The sequence below is a fragment of the Oryx dammah genome, unplaced genomic scaffold (assembly GCF_014754425.2).
Source record: "Oryx dammah isolate SB20612 unplaced genomic scaffold, SCBI_Odam_1.1 HiC_scaffold_8, whole genome shotgun sequence".
In the NCBI taxonomy this organism is placed as follows: domain Eukaryota; kingdom Metazoa; phylum Chordata; class Mammalia; order Artiodactyla; family Bovidae; genus Oryx; species Oryx dammah.
The window spans coordinates 14,001,098-14,020,967 of record NW_024070192.1 but is presented as its reverse complement, the minus strand read 5'-3'; the positions used below and the strand labels follow the sequence as shown (position 1 = coordinate 14,020,967).

The 19,870-nt window shown below is 44.0% G+C and overlaps 1 protein-coding gene across 5 annotated transcripts in view; it reads right to left on the bottom strand.

Moving 5' to 3' along the window:
- Positions 1-19,870, bottom strand: part of PECAM1 (platelet and endothelial cell adhesion molecule 1) — a 66,274-nt gene that overhangs the window by 32,787 nt on the left and 13,617 nt on the right. For all 5 annotated transcript variants that reach the window (XM_040244976.1, XM_040244977.1, XM_040244978.1 and 2 more), the window contains 4 exons: positions 15,389-15,694; positions 10,957-11,232; positions 4,644-4,892; positions 2,525-2,800 (listed from right to left, as the gene is read on the bottom strand). In XM_040244976.1, coding sequence (XP_040100910.1) covers positions 2,525-2,800; positions 4,644-4,892; positions 10,957-11,232; positions 15,389-15,694 — 1,107 coding nt within the window. The remainder of the gene's footprint in view (positions 1-2,524; positions 2,801-4,643; positions 4,893-10,956; positions 11,233-15,388; positions 15,695-19,870) is intronic.

The following is a 19,870-nucleotide window of genomic DNA, read 5'->3' as shown; positions in this document are numbered from 1 at the left end:
TACGTGGCTATTGTAAGTGTGAATGGGACTAATTTACTAACATAGTTCACACAGGGTTGGACATATTATTGGTGCTCACAAACATTAGCCACTAATATTGACCCAGTTTATTTTTTAAATTCATTGATTTTTGGTAGCACTGGGTTTTTGCTGCTGCATGCAGACTTTCTCTAGTTGTGGTGCAAGGGCTTCTCATTGAGGTGGCTTCTCTTGTTTTGGAGTGTAGACTCTAGAACATGTGGGCTTCAGTAGCTGTGGCCCACGGCCTAAGTTGCCCTGTGGCACGTGGAATCTTCCCAGACCAGGGATTCAACCTGCACTGGCAGGTGGATTTTTAACCACTAGACCACAAGGGAAGTCCAATACTGACCTGCTGAAAACCAAGAGTTTCACATGGGCTTCTAGGTTAGCTTCTTAAAGCACTGTAAGGTTTAAAGCCCCCACCCCTTCTAACTGATGGGACCAGCAGGTGAATCTTCCAAAGAGCCAATTCTCAGCATGCCCTCCTTCCTTCTTCTAGCTCTTTACTGCACACAGGACAAAGCCCCAGCTCCTCTGATTGGCAACTGATGCCCTAACGGTTAGGCTCAGTTACTCTATAAGTTTATATCCAATGACTCTCCATTCCCAAACTTACTTTCCAGTCATCCATCCCCAGCCTTTTGAGCTGCCCCATGGAGCCTTTTGAACACCTATTTGACTAGGCTAGAGACCATCTTGAGCTCTCTCTGCCTACCCATCACCAAGCCTTAGTTCCCTGCCCAGCTCTTCCTACTCAAGCTAGATGATATTTTCATGCCCTTAATTCCTATTATCATCACTGTAAGGAGAGTTTTCAGGAGAGTTAATAATGTGTTGCCTGGTAACATTTTTAAAATATTTATTTGCATTATTATTCAAATACGTTAAAATGTTTCTTCACTATTTAATCAGGAGATACAAAGAATGTATCTTCTTTTTTTGTTGTTGTTATGACCTATGACGTGAGGTGCTTATTAGCTACCAATGCTAATTTGAGAAGTATAGTTACTCAATGAAGTGAAGTGAAAGGCACTCAGTTGTGTCTGACTCTTGGTGACTCCATGGACCATACAGTCCCTGGAATTCTCTAGGCCTGAATACTGGGGTGGGTAGCCTTTCCCTTCTCCAGGGGATCTTCCCAACCCAGGGATCAAACCTAGGCCTCCCACATTGTTACTCTTAGGCTATACATTAATAGTAGGAGGAATCAGGGAGTCCCCTGATGGCTTAGAAATTAGGATTCTGGGTTTTCACTGCAGGGGACATGGGTTAAATCCCTGGCCAGGGAACTGAGATCCTGCCAGCCGACTAGTATGCCCCCTCAAAAAAAAATTATAGGAGGTCTCACTACCCAACTCAAGATGTCCACATGGCACGTGTAGATAAGCAGTCCTTAAACAACAAGGAGGAAGAGAAAGCCTTATTAAGCTTTTTACAACAAGATGCAGAACATCTCAGAGATGCAAGTAATGGCACTCCTAAGACCTTCTGAAAGGTACAAGACCAAGGCTCAAGGAAAATTATTCACCCCAGGACAATGGTATATTTCTCTTGAGTATGAGAGTCCCAGTGACTGTTAGCCTGCAGCTCTGACCATTGAGATTTCCACACATGACAGAATTTGCCCTGCCAGGGGTCCAGCGTCCATGGTAGAGAAGAACTCTGGTCTACGTTTCCCAGAGAGGACTGTCAGTTGATCTAAAAAGGGACAAATGGGGACTTCCCTGCTGGCTCAGTGGTAAAGAATCCACCTGCCAGTGCAGGATATGCAGGTTCGATCCCTGGTCCGGGAAGATCTCACATGCTGCAGAGCAACTAAGCCCGTGTGCCACAACAATTGAGCCTGTGCCCTAGAGCCCGGGAGCTGCAACTAACGCAGCCCAAGTGCCTAGAGCCCGTGCTCTGAAACAAGAAGAGCCACCGCAATGAGAAGCCCACAGACTGCCACAAAGGGTAGCTCCCACGCACCACAACTAGAGAAGAGACGCACAGCAGTGAAGACCCAGCACGACCAAAAATACATAAAGAACACTATAAAAAGGAGCCGATGGAACTTCCCTGATGATCCAGTGGCTAAGACTCTGTGCTCCCAATGCAGGCGGCCTGGGTTGGATCCCTGGTTGGGGAACTAGATCCCATATGCCACAACTAAAGAGTCTACATGCTGCACGTAAGACCCAGCACAGCCAAATAAGTAAATGAAAAGGAGCAAATGCTAAGGGAACCCCAAAGCACAACTTTTGTGCTTCCTCAAGTTGGGACACTGTACTTATATTTCAACAGTTCATTTGAAAGTTTCTGAAAATAGATGATGCCAGCCATGCTGATAACCACCAGATATTTTCCAGCCCCAGTTACTTGGGCTTTGGTCCTGCTTGGCACTTGTCATGTTTATGGAGTTTGCACAAGTACCATCCACTTCTCTTGTCCACTCCCAAACCTTTGAAAATGTGAACTAAAACCACAGTCCCCCATGGATTCTTCTCACAGCACAGAGACTTACCTATCACCTTGACTCGCAGAACTTCACTGAACATCTTGCTGTGGGAATGGCAGTTATCCGCACTGCACCAGTATTCTACATCTTTCGTGGGTTTATCTCGGAATATTGCAGGCTCATTTGAGCCCACGCTCTGATTCGCCACAGGCTTACTTGTGTTTGAAAGCTGATAAAAAATGGGCGCCGTTCCGTTTATGGACTGACAACTGACTTCAATGGTCTGTCCTTTTATCACCTCAGACCTGGAGTCATGAAAAATACTGGGCTTGGAAAGCATTTCTAGAATGACAGAGGGAGAGAGAAAAAAAAACAATCTGAGACAAAACATCCAGCCCAAGGTATTCCTTCTGCAAACTCTGGGCTTGGCTTTCTCTATCATTGCTCTAATTTAAAATGCCTGCCTGGACCCAGAGATTGCCACACTTAGTGAAGTACGTCAGGTAGAGAAAGACAAATATCATATAATATTGCTTATATATGGGATCTTAAAAAATTGTACCTATGAACCTATTTAAAAAACAGAAAAAGATTCACAGATGTAGAAAACAAACTTATGGTTACCACAGGGGGAAGGGAGCAGGGAGTGGGAGTGATAAATTGGGAGACTTGGATTGATATATACACACTACCATATATAAAAGAGGTAACTAATAAGGACCTATGGTATAGTACAAGGAACTCTACTCAGTACTCTGCAATGGCCTATATGGGAATAGAATATAAAAAAGAGTGGATATCTATTATGTATTACTGATTCACTTTGCTATATAGCTGAAACTAATGCAACATTGCAAATCAGCTATATTCTGATAAAAATTAACTTAAAAAATAATAAAATAAAATGCCTGCTGCCATATCTATCTTTAGGGGACTCCTTTAAGATTCTTGAGGAGAGAGAGGGAAAGAGAATAATATAAACAAAAAAGGATGACACAAATTCAGGAAAAACATTATAACCCCCTAAATATATGCTTATATTTTCACATATCTTATGCACACATACACACACATTCATATCTCTTTCTTTGTATTGAGAAAGATAGAATAAAAATGTTTAAAATATATATATAACAAGTATCCAACAATATATTTTAAAACAAATTCTCAGTGCCTCAGCCTCTCCTGATAGTAAGTTTCATGCCTCAGAAACAAGAATTATACTAGGCCATTATTTAGCAATTAGCTTATTTATAAAGCTAATACGATGAAATGACCTCCTCACAAGAACTACAACACAAAGAACTACAATGGAATGACCCACATTTGTCTTGTATATTATTGCCTTATCCGGTAGATGACTGCTAAAATCCTGCTTCGGCTGAGACTAAAACCTTGGCTGGATTTACACTGAAGGACCATGACTATTGAATAAGAACAGTGACAGTGACAGCTTGACATCCCGCTTCTCAAAGTGTGGTCCGGGGCCCAGTAGCACCAGCATCTCCAAGACGCTGGTTAAAGACACAAAACCTGACCCCAATCTAACCTGCGCTGTAACCAGGTGTTTTGTGCACATTCAAGTCTGAGAAGCCAGGGTCTAAGTGGTCCAGATATCTACTTCTACCCAGTAGGGGGTCCCAGCCCTTTGGGTAAGCCAAGAGAAGAATCAAAAACTGGAACTTAGGGACCTCCCTGCCAGTCCAGTGGTTAAGACTCCAAGCTTCCACTGCAGAGGGTGAAGGCTCAATCCCTGGTTAGGGAACTAAGATCCCGTTTACCAGGCGGTATGGTGAAAAAAACCCTAAAATCTTAAAGCTTAGCGTTGACTAAGCAGTGTTTCCTCCCTGACCCTTCGGATGAGTGCCTGTTCAAGCAGCAGAATCCTGTGGATTCGGAGGCCACTTCATCAGCATGCAGCCACAACAAAGCCACAAATGTGACTTTTGTCAACGACATTGATCTTGATGCATCTCACCTGTACCCTGAGCAGAAATACCCACTTGCTGCTATTCAGCCTCTTGTTTTCACTCCTCTCTCCCCAAATCCCCGTTCCCCCATCCCCTGGGTTTTTATCCTGCCTCAGTCTGAACCATCTTCAGACTAGAGAAGGTGGTGGCTGGAGATAAATCCCCTTTCTCCCACTCAGTCCAGAGGCTCTCAGGGCCAGCGAGGACACACTCACCACACACAGTTATCTGGACTGTGTTGCTTCTCTTGACCACCCTGCCGACGCCCGCGACACAGGTGTATAACCCGCTGTCCCACTCTGCCACTCTCTTGCTGAAATTTTGAGTCTGCGACACAGTCACGCCTCCCTTCTGGATGGTGAAGTTGGCCAGAGGTGCTCCTGGGATGGAGCACCACAGGTTCAGATTTTCGCCCTGGTCCAGATGTGTGGCTGAAGACTCCAGCTTAGGCTTGGAAAACAGCTCTGAAAAGAACAGTGAGCGGGAATGGGGTGAGATGTTTGTGGGTACCAGCTCCCCAGTCCCCTGTACGGAGAGGACTGTGGCCCAGGTGCTTCTGGGAGAACCGGTTCCCCACTTCCTGCCCTAAGTTTCCCTTTGCTTCTCATGAACCTGATGATCACACAATTCACAAGCCGGGGTTCATTCTTCTCCTGGGATTCCAATGGCAGGTTTGCCTCCCTCATTAACCCAATTTATCTTACAGACACGGATAAGAGAACTTTGGCAATTTGTAATGTGGCAAGTAATGACTCAGGCATTCACTCGTTTATTCACCCACTCATTCATTTCATCCCACTAGTATTTATCTCAGGCCATCTCTGTGCTTGGCAGAGGAGAGGCAGCAGTAAAAAAGAAACAGTCCTTGACTCTATAAAGTGTCTGCAGTAGAGCCTGTAGAGGGGACATGGAACCTAGGCTTGAAGAATCAGGAGAAAACTCCTGGGGTAAGTTATCCAGGCAAAGATGGAAAGTATCACAGGAAGAGAAAATAACATATGGAAGGTCTGACAAGAGGTTCAAGCACTTGAAAGTTCAGGCAGCCTGGGATGCTGTGGGAGAAGAAAAAGAAGGCTTGCAGATCTTCAAGGAACTTGAGAATCACATTTTAAAAAGTGTGGATTATACCCTCAGGACAACGGGAGCCATGGACGGTCTGGGTCACAGGGATAGCTTCAGATGTATTTTGTAGGGAGATCTCTGGAAGGAGAATGGATGGAGTTGGAGGGGCCCAGACTGGAAGCAGGAGGGAATGTAGTCTGGGCTTGAAGCAGAGTGATGCTGTAGAGTTGGGGAGAAGCGTCAGCTTGCCCACCATTCCTCCAGCACTTCCAGTGGAGGGGCATGAAGATGCCACCTGAAGCCTCCCAAGGCCAAGTACTTGGTAAGTTTCCACATTCTATGCTACTGGAAGAAGTTATTAGCATCATAATGTAGGTTGGATGTCAAGAGTACTAAAGACTGTGGTTGACTTTCAAGAAATTTCATCGATCTCCTAATACAAATATTCCCTGAACAATATCAGTATTTTATAATAATGGTAAATGTTTGTTTTCAGCCACAGAGGAATTACTAATTAGCTACTTAACCTTTGCGGACTTGGCTCCTTCATGTAAGCAAATGTGCACTGACTCCATGGTTATGACCCTTGAAGCAGAAGGAAAAAGGAGCCGGTGGCACTTGAGCCTATCTTCGTATTGAGAAAGAGACGGAGATGTGAAATTTCCCTTAGAAAACCTCCTTAGGGGTTTGAGAATGCAATCAGGACTCGGGTCAAATTCTACCTTTCACTCTAAATTTAGGATTTGATCTGCCATACAGGTTTGGAAGTAAAAACCAACACTGTCGTGGTCATCACTGATATTCCATGGATGGAAATGGAAGTAATTTCCATCATAATTATAATCAGTACGTGGTGTCTTCTTAGTTTCCTTGATAGAGAATAAAATAACACTGTAAGTCAGGTGATCTCCTAATAATTAATTCATTGAGGCACATTCCACCCCTCCTTCCTTCCACATAATGAACATCGACTTACCTCTTTTCTGATCACCATCAAAAGCTTGAGGTTAGGGGACTTCTCCGGTGATCCAGTGGCTAAGACTCTATGCTCCCAATACATGGGGCCTGGGTTCAATCCCTGGTCAGGGAACTAGATCCCACATGCCGCAACGAAGAGGGGCAACTAAAATCCAGCATGCCACAACTAAGACCAGGCACAGCCAAATGAAATAAAGTGAAATAAAACAAAGCTCTAGGTTAGGAGTAGGGAAAAAAAGAAAGAAATTGACCTCCTTAAGGGCCTTACAATCTCATTGGACAAATACCAAAAAAGTTAAAAAAAAAAACAAACCCTCAGGAAGAATCCCACAGAAATGATTCCACACTAAAAAATAAGTAAACAAAAATGCAAAAAATACAAAACCTCTTGCTGGGGTAGGTGGACAATGGTTTAGAGTTAAGAATGAGATGTTGTTAGGGAATAATCTGTTTGTAAAGGAGTGACGTAAACATAACTGCTGGACCATCGCTCAGGTTAATAAGGATGTCTTTTGTTCACTCACTGAGCAAATATTTACTGAGTTCCTATAACATGCCAGGCTTTGTGCTAAGTATCAATGTTGTCAGATGCATTGAGCCACAGACCTTCCAGAGCTCACCCAGGATGATGGAGACAGATGCTAAGTCTTTACAGTGACTGTTGACCTGTAGACAGGAGAAGAGTGTGATGGGAACTGAGGTGTGACCATGGGACTCTTCCTGGGAGGTTCCTAGAGGGAGATTTGGGGCTTGGTCTTTAAGGACAATAGAGGTCTTCCAGTGACCAAGCAAAAAGTATATTCCAGGCAGAGTCAGGTGAGATGTTTGGAAGGGGCTGGAGTCAAGGTGAAGGTGTGTATGTGTGTGTGTGTGCAAGCATGTGTATGTGTGTTTGTGCAAGCATATGTGTGTGTGTGTGTGCATGCGTGCATGCTCAGTCATGTCCAACTCTTTGCAAGCCCATGGACTGTAGCCTGCCAGGCTCCTCTGTCCATGGAGTTTTCTAGGCAAGAATACTGGAGTGGGTTGCCATGCCCTTCTCCGGGGGTTCCTCCTGACCCAGGGATGAAACCCAGGTCTCTTTCATCTCCTGCACTGGCAGGCGGGGTTTTTTGTTTTTGTTTTTGACCAACTGAGCCACCGAGGAAGCTCATAAAGCCCAGGAATAATGAAGTCAAATATGTGCTTCTCCCACAGGTTTGTCGAAGGGTGAATTGGAGCAGAGATGCTTGGGGAACCCCTATAACATCCTGCTCTGAGGAGTCAGAATGAGGGTGTGATTGTAGAGATGAGATGACAGGACAGAGTCAGGAGTCCTGGCAGCACCTGGGTCTGAAAATGTGAGCAGTGAGAGGTGATGGAAACCCACTTTCAAGCCAAAGACAAATTACTAATTCAAAGATCTTGATGTCCACAAAGTTTTTGTGAGCCTCCCACATCACTTTATACAACCACTCACAGAGAGGCTTGATAGCAACAGGGGAGTGGAGAATAGGCTGCAGAGGTGGGCCTGGAGCCAGGTCCAAGGGCTTGCAGCCCTTGAAGGTGGGGGAGTTGCCTGCCAACCCTGGCACGGCTCCGGCAACTCTACGTGCAACAGGAGCACAGAGCATCAGACTGAGGGATGGGAAGGGCCGGCCAAGCCTAACCCTGTGCTTTCGTGGGCCAGGGAGCCTTGCCTTCTGATTGACTCAGCGTAACTCAAACTTCTGATGCAGGATCAGCTACAACAATAGGATCTTGTGGTCCAAAGATGCCTCATGTTTCCCTAAAGTAGCCTGGTCCGAGGGGTTGGAGTGCTGCTCTAAGCCCTGGAATTGCCCTTGTGTTTGCCACGTGGTCCCTGCTGCTCCCATGACCGTACAACCATCTCTTTAATGGAGTTGATCATTGCATCACATTTTCATCATCTATTTATGTCTGTGAAATTCTTCAAAGCTGCATAGGGCAGCTCCCTAGGTCCCCAAAGTTGCCCAGCACACAGAAGGTGCTCAACATATGTTGAACTGAGCAATGTTCTCTAATAAGATAATTATATTTTATCTACTAAAATATATGCCATCAAAATATTTGCCATTATCGATAATAAACTAAATAGCTAGCAGGAGCCAACCTGGTATAGACCAGCAGGATCCAACACCTGCCAGTCACCTAGCTGGGTAGTTGGCAGCCTACCTATGATACTGGGGACTGTTGCTGTGACTGTATAGTCTCTATTGACACAGAGGAGGCTTTCAGTAAATGAGCAAATGAATGATGAATGAATGCACACTTTCACTTGGGAACCAAAAAGTCCTGAGTCTCTCTGCCTCTGGAACACTGTCACCCAATGCTCATCTGTTCATCGAACAAATATGTATTGAAAGCCTACTGTGTGGCAGGTACTGTTCAGCTGTTAGCGATATAGCACCAGATAAAATAGATAATACCCTCACCACCTTAACATTCTAGTGCCTAAAGATATTCAATACACAGAGAGAAGTAGAGTACATTTTTTTTTTTTTCTGGTAAAAGCTCTTTTGAAAAGTAAAGTCAGGTAGGGACTTCCCTGGCCATCCAGCAGTTAAGACCCTGCACTTTTTGCAGTACTGTTTATAATAGCCAGGACATGGAAGCAACCTAGATGTCTATCAGCAGATGAATGGATAAGAAAACTGTGGTACATTTACACAATGGAATATCACTCAGCCATTAAAAAGAATACATTTGAATCAGTTCTAATGAGGTGGATGAAACTGGAGCCTATTATACAGAGTGAAGTAAGTCAGAAAGAAAAACACCAATACAGTATACTAACACATATATATGGAATTTAGAAAGATAGTAATGATGAACCTATATGCAAAAAGGACACAGATGTATAGAACAGTCTTCTGGACTCTGTGGGAGAAGGCGAGGGTGGGATGATCTGAGAGAATAGCATTGAAACCTATATATTATCATATGTGAAACAGATCGCCAGCCCAGGTTCGATGCATGAGACAGGGTGCTCAGGGCTGGCACTGGGATGACCCTGAGGAATGGGATGGGGAGGGAGGCGGGAGGAGGGTTCAGGATGGGGAACACATGATGTACACCAATGGCTGGTTCATGCCAATGTATGGCAAAAACCACCACAATATTGTAAAGTAATTAGCCTCCAATTAAAAAAAAAAAGACCCTACGCTTTCTGCTGCAGGGGGCGTGGGTTCGATCCCTGGTCAGGGATCTCAGCCGCAGCAGGGCAACTAAGCCCACGCACTGCAGCTAGAGAAGCCAGCGGTGAAGACTGTCTGTACGTGCTCTGCTGTGTCCACTCCTTGCAACCCCATGGACTGTAGCCCACCAGGCTCCTCTGTCCACGCGATTCTCCAGGCCAGAATACTGGAGTGGGTTGCCGTTTCCTTCTCCGATGAAGACTTAGTACAGCCCCCAAATTAAACTAAATAAATAAATGAAAAGTGAAGCCAGGTAAAGAAGAAAGGCATCCAGGGGAACTTACTAAGTACATGGGTTTGGAAATCTAACAGGCCAGTGGGTAACTCTTGCTCTGCCACTTAGCAATCCTGTAATCATTAGGTGAGTGACCTGACTTCTCAGCTCCAGTTTCTACATCCATAAAGCCAGCATCATAATACCTACTTTATGGCATAATTATGAGCTTGAAATGAAAATGTATGTAAACCAGGCAAAGAGTATTCAACAAAGAGGAACTGCGACTATTATTTTTGAGTCTACCCCTGGGTGTACTTTAGAAGGAATGATGCTGAAGCTGAAACTCCAGTACTTTGGCCACCTCATGCGAAGAGTTGACTCATTGGAAAAGACTCTGATGCTGGGAGGGATTGGGGGCAGGAGGAGAAGGGGACGACAAAGGATGAGATGGCTGGATGGCATCACTGACTCGATGGACGTGAGTCTGAGTGAACTCCGGGAGATGGTGATGGACAGGGAGGCCTGGCGTGCTGCAATTCATGGGGTTGCAAAGAATCGGACACAACTGAGTGACTGAACTGAATACTGAATACTTTCTTGCTCCTGACCCTGTCTTAGGACCTCCACAGGGATGTAGAGATCTAGCATAGTACTTGGCACAAAGGGAAGAAAAATGTGACATAATAACAGAAACATCAGCTAACATTTGCTGAGTGCTTACTCTATACGCGGCTCTGTAGGAAAGGCAATGGCATTTAGTCCTTATAACAGTCCTGCAGTACTATCATCACTCCACTGTCAGAACTGTGGCAAGGAGACGGTCAATCACTCACTCAAGGTCACAGATGTACTGAGTGGCCCAGCTGGGATCTGATGGCCCAACCTGTACCCTCAAGTACCACAGCAGACTGCTGACGCGCTCTGCACTGACTTTCTCCCCATGAGCACCTCGGCCCTGCCTGAGCACATCCATTCACACCGGCGGGAGCAGAACCAGCTCTCACTGCTCAGTCCGGATTCCAGCACAGACACCTCCTGAGCCCGCCACGTGCCGACACCCTCCAGCAACCCTACCTGTGATGTTGACCACGACGCTGCTGACTTTGGATATGCGACTGGCTTCCACTTTGCACGTGTAGTTGCCGTTGTGCTCTGTCGTGGCCATCACGGAGTACACAGCCTCACTGCTGAGGCTGTTGTGTGCGACAATCTCCCTGTCCTTCTGGATGATGATTTCCGGGAATGACTGGGCCTGGTGCGTCACCTGAACAGTGCACTTGACCTGGAGGTCATCTCCTTCTGTGATCTTTCCCTCCGGGATGATGTGGAATTTGGGATTAGAGAACGATTCTACGAGAAGAGGACAGGCTGGTTGGACTCAGGTTCAAATCTGGGTGAGGAGAAAAGGCATTTCCTTCCCCTTTTCTGTGCTTTTGGATGCCAACCAGTTTTTCCTTATTAATTAAAAAAAAAAATTCAACCTTTCCTCTCAAAAACCTTCACCTAGGCTGCTCTGGTGCTCCCTCCCTCTCACTCACTCTTGCATCTTCAGCTTTCTTCTTAATTTCATTTCTCTAACTTTGAGCTTCCCAAAGGTCAAACCTACATCTCATCTGAAAAACATTTTTCAAATGACTTCAGAAATAATCACAGCAGTGAGAATCAGACCCCTCTCCTGCCCACCAAGGATTTTCTAGGTAACTCTCATACCATTTCATGGACCTCTGGCATTTCAGCTTAGATATTCCCTTGCTTTCCAAAGTTCAGCTTCATGGAAATGAATTTTTAAATAATGACATATCCCCCTGCAAAGTGTTTTCTAGTCTTTTATATTTCTTTTTTAAAAATGCTGGTTGTGACTAACTAAATTGATCTCATGACTCAAGCAGTTTGGAAAACACTGTTTTAATAAAATATGGGTCAGACATTAGGGTTCGGACATGGTGAGGGAAGTAGAGCCAGGCCTTTGCTTCCACCAAAACACCCCAGCAGAGCGTAAGGGGGTATATACACCAATTACAGCCACATAAAATAAAGATAAGGACATTAAAAAAACGCCAAAAGTAAATGTAAAGTGACCTACTACTTTAATATTCGTTAGCTTTTTTTTTTTTTTTTTACTGTAAAGTCATTTAAATTCACAATAAAAAAACTATCACACACACACAAAAAAAAGGAATTTGTTTTCCTGAGTAAGAATCAAAAAAAGAGATGGTATCTTTTAGGACATTCAATAATACCCTCTGGGGTAGCTTGATAATAACTAAACGTTATTTCCTGACACCCAAACTCAATGTATCAGAGATCTAAATGCACAAGAGGAAAAAAAATTAAACCACAGAAACAGTAAAAGAAAATAGAGATGCATTTTTTGCTTTAATAATCTTGGAGCATGGAGGAACTTTAGGTATGAATCACAAAACTGGAGACCATTAAAAAAATGCATAAATTGATACTATAAGGAAAAAAGATGCATAACTTTGATTTTAACTAAAGATTGAAAGCTTTTTCATGGAAGTAAAAAATAAAGACAAGTGACAAACTGGGTAAATTTTTGCATAGCACCTGACAAAGAGCTCATTCCTTTAATCTATAAAGGGCTCAAACAAACCAATCGGAAGCAGTAGGCAAGTATGGGCAAAGTGTATGTGAATAGACAGGATGAAGGGATGTAAAAGCATACATTTACAAATGTAAAAAGCATACTCAACCTCACTAAAGACCAAAGAAATACAAATCACAGTAGTGATATGCCATTGTGCTTCAATTATAATAGACTGTCAAAAATAACAAAAATATTGGGAGCTCCCTGGCAGTCTAGTGGTTACATTCAGTGCTTTCACTACTGTGGCCCAGGTTCAATCCCTGACTGAGGACTGAGATCCTGCAAGCTGCTCACAAGGCAGTCAGTAACAGATAAAACATCAATAGAGAAAACATCAATAATATACTGTGTTGATGAGAGTTAGTTGAAAGTTAAGTTGCTCAGTCATGTTTGACTCTTTGCGACCCCGTGGACTGTAGCCCACCAGGCTCCTCCATCCATGGGATTCTCCAGGCAAGAATACTGGAGTGGGTTGCCATTTCCTTCTCCAGAGGATCTTCCTGATCTAGGGATTGAACCCAGGTCTCCCGCATTAGAGGCAGATGCTTTAACCTCTGAGCCACCAGGGAAGCCAGGATGTGGGGAAATGAACACTTTTAATGGAAATGTTTATCCTTTTGGAGGAGCACATTTTTCAACACCGAAAATACACAAAACATTTGAATCAAGAATTTGACACAGGGACTTCCCTGGTGGTCCAGTGGTTAAGGATCTGCTTGCCAAAGCAGGGGACAAGGGTTCAATCCCTGGTCCAGGAAGATTCCACAGGCCACAGAGTAATGAAGCCGTGTGCCACAATTACCAAAGCCTGTGCCCTAGAGCGCATGCTCTTCACCAAGAGAAGCCACCACAATGAGAAGCCTGCACATCAGAACTAGAGCAGTCCCTACACCCTGAAACTGGAGAAACAAAGACCCAGCACAGCCAAACATAAATAAATAAATAATTCAATAAAAAAAGAAGTTGACACATAAAAATGATAAGATACTCACGAAACTATGGAAGTTACAAGAGTGTTTGCTGCAAGATTGTCTTAAGAGCAAACAAGTGGGGAAAAAAATGCCTAAATGTCCATCAACATAAAATGAGGCAGGTGACTGTCACCTTCTGAGATGGCCCACACTCTGTCTATGGAGTGTGTTCCCTCCCTGAATAAAACCTTCTTTCACTTTCAGAAAATAAATTAATTAAAAAAAACTAAAATGAAATGAGCATATCCTTACAACAGGATTCTGAGTTGTCACTAAAATGATAAAGATCTGTATTTCCTGATATGGACAAAAGAACATCTATACTGTATTTGTTAAGAAAAAGTTATAAAATAGAATGTTTGACAAGTCTCTCTCTCTTTTTTTTGGTTAAAAACAGAGATAAACAAGTCAAAACTGTGTGTGCACATGATGAATGAGCAGAATAAGTCTAGAAGACCATATAAGGGACTTTCTCTAAGTGTTGATACTTACTGTGAAGAATTGTCACTTTATATAGTACCGCATTTTCTGAAAATTTAACCCACACCATGAACTACAATAAAAAAATTTTTGTATATACATAATACTATATATATATACATATACACACATAATACTATACAGGAAATATATACACATACAATATAGCATTATGTACACACAATGGGCAAAAGTGAAGATGCCAAAAGCTGAGGTTCATTTTTTTTTCTTAATTGTTGTTCTATTATTTTTTTGGCCACACCACATGGCATGCAGGATCTTAGTTCCCTGACCAGGGATCGAACCCATGTCCCCTGCATTGGACGAGCAGATTCCCAACACTGGACCACCAGGGAAGTCTCCTGAGGGTCACTTAACAAGCTGTAGGGCTCCAATCCTGAATATACTTGAGGCTTTCTGCGGTAAACTGTTCCTTCCCCTGCCTTCTTCCTGCTTCACCCATGCTCCCCTCTCAGGTCACTGGGAGCTGCTGGGTGCCTGACCTGGAGCTCTGAGCTCTCTGTCCTGGACACTCAGACCCTGGCTCCCCTCTGCTGTAGCCTTTCTCTCCTGAGAGCACTTCTCAGACCATCTCATCTGTTTCCTATTTGTCCACCGTCTCAGTGATGGAAGGATGGGTAGAAGGGGGAAATCCCTTGTCAAATGCAGGAGGCAAAAGTTGAGGACCTGCCCCTCCTTTCCTCTGGATCCCCTCCAGACCCCACTTCCTGATGTCTGATCCTCATGGTTTAAAGTCACAGTTCCCAAGCTGCAGGTCACACAAGATATCGTTTCAGTGAGTCTCAGCCAGTGCTTTAAGAAATGGAAATAGAATAGAAAGAAAAATAACAAACTACATCATGTATGAAGGTTAAGAATTGTTTGGAAATATATAAGTGTATATAGTTAAATTGTGTCACAGACAAAAAGTTTGAAAAATATAAAGTGATTAAGAACAGTCTTGACAGAGAAGGAGAAACATGGTATGATGACTCCTGTATGTGGATTCTAAAAAGAAACACAAATGAACTTACTTACAAAACAGGAACAGACTCACAGACTTAGAGAATGTTGCAGGAGGGGTAGGGAAGGATGAGGGGAAGGGATCGTTAGGGAGTTGGGGATGGATATGTACACACTGCTATATTTAAAATGGATAACCAACAAGGACCTACCATATAGCACATGGAACTCTGCTCAGTGTTTTGTGGACCAGAAGGGAGTTTGGGGGAGAATGGATACATGTATATGTATGGCTGAGTCCCTTCGCTGTTCACCTGAAACTATCGCAACACTTGTTAATCACCTATACTGCAATACAAAATAATAATAATAAACAAAGAACAGTCCTGAGCAGCAAAGGCCTGAGCCCCTTTCCAATTCTGGGCTTTCTCCCCAGACCAAATCAGCAAACCAGGAAGAATGATAGAAAGGAGAGTAGGACTCTGACCCCGCACAGTGACCAGTTCACTCCTCATGGGTCTGGAGGACTCCACGTTGGACCCGGAAAAGATCTTCGCTTGACATTGGAAAAATATGGCACGGTCTTGCTCCTCAACTGTGAATTCCAGCGTCACAAAATTCTGGTTCTGAGAGGTTTTTTCTCTTTTTTTCTTGGCGCTCCTTATATTTAGTTCGAATTTTTCTATTGTGAAATGTACAGGAGCCTTTTCCTCTGGGACAGAACAGTTGACTACCACGACTCCACCTTCTATCACCTCCTTCTTGTCCAGCATCACCCTGGGATCAGACACTCCTTTGGGGGAAGAGAAAGTTCATTAGTATGTTTGCTCCAGCAGCCAAGCCACCCGTCAGCCCAGTCACTGGGGTTGACCCATCTGATGGTTCTTTTGTTCCCAGAACCTCAGTGTTACCTACCAGGTTATTATTGAGTATGTATGTGCTGAGCACCATACCAGGTACTTTGGAAAAATATGTAGACTATGTCTAAGATAGTCTAAGGAGCGGTGGCTGTGCTGGTGCAGGAGGGCCTAGAGGAGCTATTCCATGTTCAAGGTCAGGAGGGGCGGCAGTGAGGAGATACCCCTTGTCCAAGGTAAGGAGCAGCGGCTGTGCTTTGCTGGAGCAGCCGTGAAGAGCTACCCCACGTCCAAGGTAAGAGAAACCCAAGTAAGACGGTAGGTGTTGCAAGAGGGCATCAGAGGGCAGACACACTAAAACCATAATCACAGAAAACTAGTCAATCTAATCACACTAGGACCATAGCCTTGTCTAACTCAATGAAACTAAGCCATGCCCATGGGGCCACCCAAGAAGGGTGGGTCATGGTGGAGAGGCATGACAGAATGTGGTCCACTGGAGAAGGGAATGGCAAGCCACTTCAGTATTCTTGCCTTGAGAACCCCATGAACAGTATGAAAAGGCAAAATGATGGGATACTGAAAGAGGAACTCCCCAGGTCAGTAGGTGCCCAATATGCTACTGGAGATCAGAGGAGAAATAACTCCAGAAAGAATGAAGAGATGGAGCCAAAGCAAAAACAATACCCAGCTGTGGATGTGACTGGTGATAGAAGCAAGGTCCGATGCTGTAAAGAGCAATATTGCATAGGAACCTGGAATGTCAGGTCCATGAAACAAGGCAAATTGGAAGTGGTCAAACAAGAGATGGCAAGGGTGAATGTCGACATTCTAGAAATCAGCAAACTAAAATGGACTGGAATGGGTGAATTTAACTCAGATGACCATTATATCTACTACTGCAGGCAGGAATCCCTTAGAAGAAATGGAGTAGCCATCATGGTCAACAAAAGAGTCCAAAATGCAGTACTTGGATGCAATCTCAAAAACGACAGAATGATCTGTTTGTCTCCAAGGCAAACCATTCAATATCACAGTGATCCAAGTCTATGCCTCAACCAGTAACGCTGAAAAAGCTCAAGTTGAACGGTTCTATGAAGACCTACAAGACCTTTTAGAACTAACACTCAAAAAAGATGTCCTTTTCATTATAGGGGACTGGAATGCAAAAGTAGGAAGTCAAGAAACACCTGGAGTAACAGGCAAATTTGGCCTTGGAATACGGACTGAAGCAGGGCAAAGACTAATAGAGCTTTGCCAAGAAAATGCACTGGTCATAGCAAACACCCTCTTCCAACAACACAAGAGAAGACTCTACACATGGACATCACCAGATGGTCAACACCGAAATCAGATTGATTATATTCTTTGCAGCCAAATATGGAGAAGCTCTACACAGTCAACAAAAACAAGACCAGGAGCTGACTGTGGCTCAGATCATGCACTCCTTATTGCCAGATTCAGACTTAAATTGAAGAAAGTAGGGAAAACCACTAGACCATTCAGGTATAACCTAAATCAAATCCCTTATGATTATACAGTGGAAGTGAGAAATAGATTTAAGGGACTAGATCTGATAGATGGAGTGCCTGATGAACTACGGAATGAGGTTCGTGACATTGTACAGGAGACAGGGATTAAGACCATCCCCATGGAAAAGGAATGCAAAAAAGTAAAATGGCTGAGTGGGGAGGCCTTACAAATAGCTGTGAAAAGAAGAGAGGCAAAAAGCAAAGGAGAAAAGGAAAGATATAAGCATCTGAATGCAGAGTTCCAAAGAATAGCAAGAAGAGATAAGAAAGCCTTCTTCAGAGATTGATGCAAAGAAATAGAGGAAAACAACAGAATGGGAAAGACTTTCTCTTCAAGAAAATTAGAGGTACCAAGCGAACATTTCATGCAAAGATGGGCCCGATAAAGGACAGAAATGGTATGGACCTAACAGAAGCAGAAGATATTAAGAAGAAGTAGCAAGAATACACAGAAGAACTGCACAAAAAAGGTCTTCACGACCCAGATAATCATGATGATGTGATCACTCATCTAGACCCAGACATCCTGGAATGTGTAGTCAAGTGGGCCTTGGAAAGCATCATTACGAACAAAGCTAGTGGAGGTCATGGAATTCCAGTGGAGCTATTTCAAATCCTGAAAGATGATGCTGTGAAAGTGCTGCACTCAATATGCTAGCAAATTTGGAAAACTCAGCAGTGGCCACAGGACTGGAAAAGGTCAGTGTTCATTCCAATCCCAAAGAAAGGCAATGCCAAAGAATGCTCAAACTACCACACAATTGCACTCATCTCACACACCAGTAAAGTAATGCTCAAAATTCTCCAAGCCAGTCTTCAGCAATATGTGAACTGTGAACTACCAGATTTTCAAGCTGGTCTTAGAAAAGGCAGAGGAACCAGAGACCAAATTGCCAACATCTGCTGGATCATGGAAAAAGCAAGAGAGTTCCAGAAAAACATCTATTTCTGCTTTATTGACTATGCCAAAGCCTTTGACTATGTGGATCACAATAAACTGTGGAAAATTCTGAAAGAGATGGGAATACCAGACCACCTGACCTGCCTCTTGAGAAACCTTATATGCAGGTCAGGAAGCAACGGTTAGAACTGGACATGGAACAACAGACTGATTCCAAATCAGAAAAGGAGTACATCAAGGCTGTATATTGTCACCCTGCTTATTTAACTTATATGGAGAGTACATCATGAGAAATGCTGGGCTGGAAGAAGCACAAGCTGGAATCAAGATTGCCGGGAGAAATATCAATAACCTCAGGTATGCAGATGACACCACCCTTATGGCAGAAAGTGAAGAGGAACTAAAAAGCCTCTTGATGAAAGTGAAAGAGGAGAGTGAAAAAGTTGGCTTAAAGCTCAACATTCAGAAAATGAAGACCATGGCATCTGGTCCCATCATTTCATGGGAAATAGATGGGGAAACAGTGGAAACAGCGTCAGATTTTATTTTCGAGGGACTCCAAAATCACTGCAGATGGCGGACTGCAGCCATGAAATTAAAAGACGCTTACTCCTTGGAAGAAAAGTTATGACCAACCTAGATAGCATATTCAAAAGCAGAGACATTACTTTGCCAACAAAGGTCCGTCTAGTCAAGGCTATGGTTTTTCCAGTGGTCATGTATGGATGTGAGAGTTGGACTGTGAAGAAGGCTGAGCGCCGAAGAATTGATGCTTTTGGACTGTAGTGCTGGAAAAGACTCTTGAGCATCCCTTGGACTGCAAGGAGATCCAATCAGTCCATTCTGAAGGAGATCAGCCCTGGGATTTCTTTGGAAGGACTGATGCTAAAGGTGAAGTTCCAGTACTTTGGCAACCTCATGCGAAGAGTTGACTCATTGGAAAAGACTCTGATGCTAGGAGGGATTGGGGCCAGGAGGAGAAGGGGACGACAGAGGATGAGATGACTGGATGGCGTCACTGACTTGATGGACGTGAGTCTGAGTGAACTCCGGGAGTTGGTGATGGACAGGGAGGCCTGGCGTGCTGTGATTCACGGGGTCGCAAAGAGTCGGACACGACTGAGCGACTGAACTGAACTGATGTCTAAGATGTGGTTGATGCTTTCAAAGTTTATAATCCACTGGGAAGTCAAGTCATCTCAACCAACATAGTTAAGAACAAAACAAAGGCTCCAGTATTCATCAGTATTACTGTGGTGGTTGTTACAATATATTGAACACCAACAACAAGCTAGGATTAACTTTCTATCCATGACTCCATTTTGTAATTCTCATAGTAAATCTCTGGGGAGGGCAGGAAAGAGAAAATTATGTCCATTTTACAGATGAAGAAGGTGACACTCCGAGAGGTTCAAGGCTCACCCAGAAGCTCACAGCCTTCAAGCCCCAGAGCAACTGAGACTCACCCCCAGGTCTGTGTGACTTTACAGCCAGAGGCAGGGGGTGGTGCAGGGAGAGGAAGCAGGTGTGGCCTCAGTTTAAAAAGCAAAGCTGATAATAACTAGGAATTAGAGTGCCTCACAGAGACAGTAACCGAGGGAGCAGTCGGGAAAGGAGGAGTCCCTCTTTGCCTGAGGAGTCAAGAAGATCCTAGAAAGGAAAAGCACCTGAGAGGATTC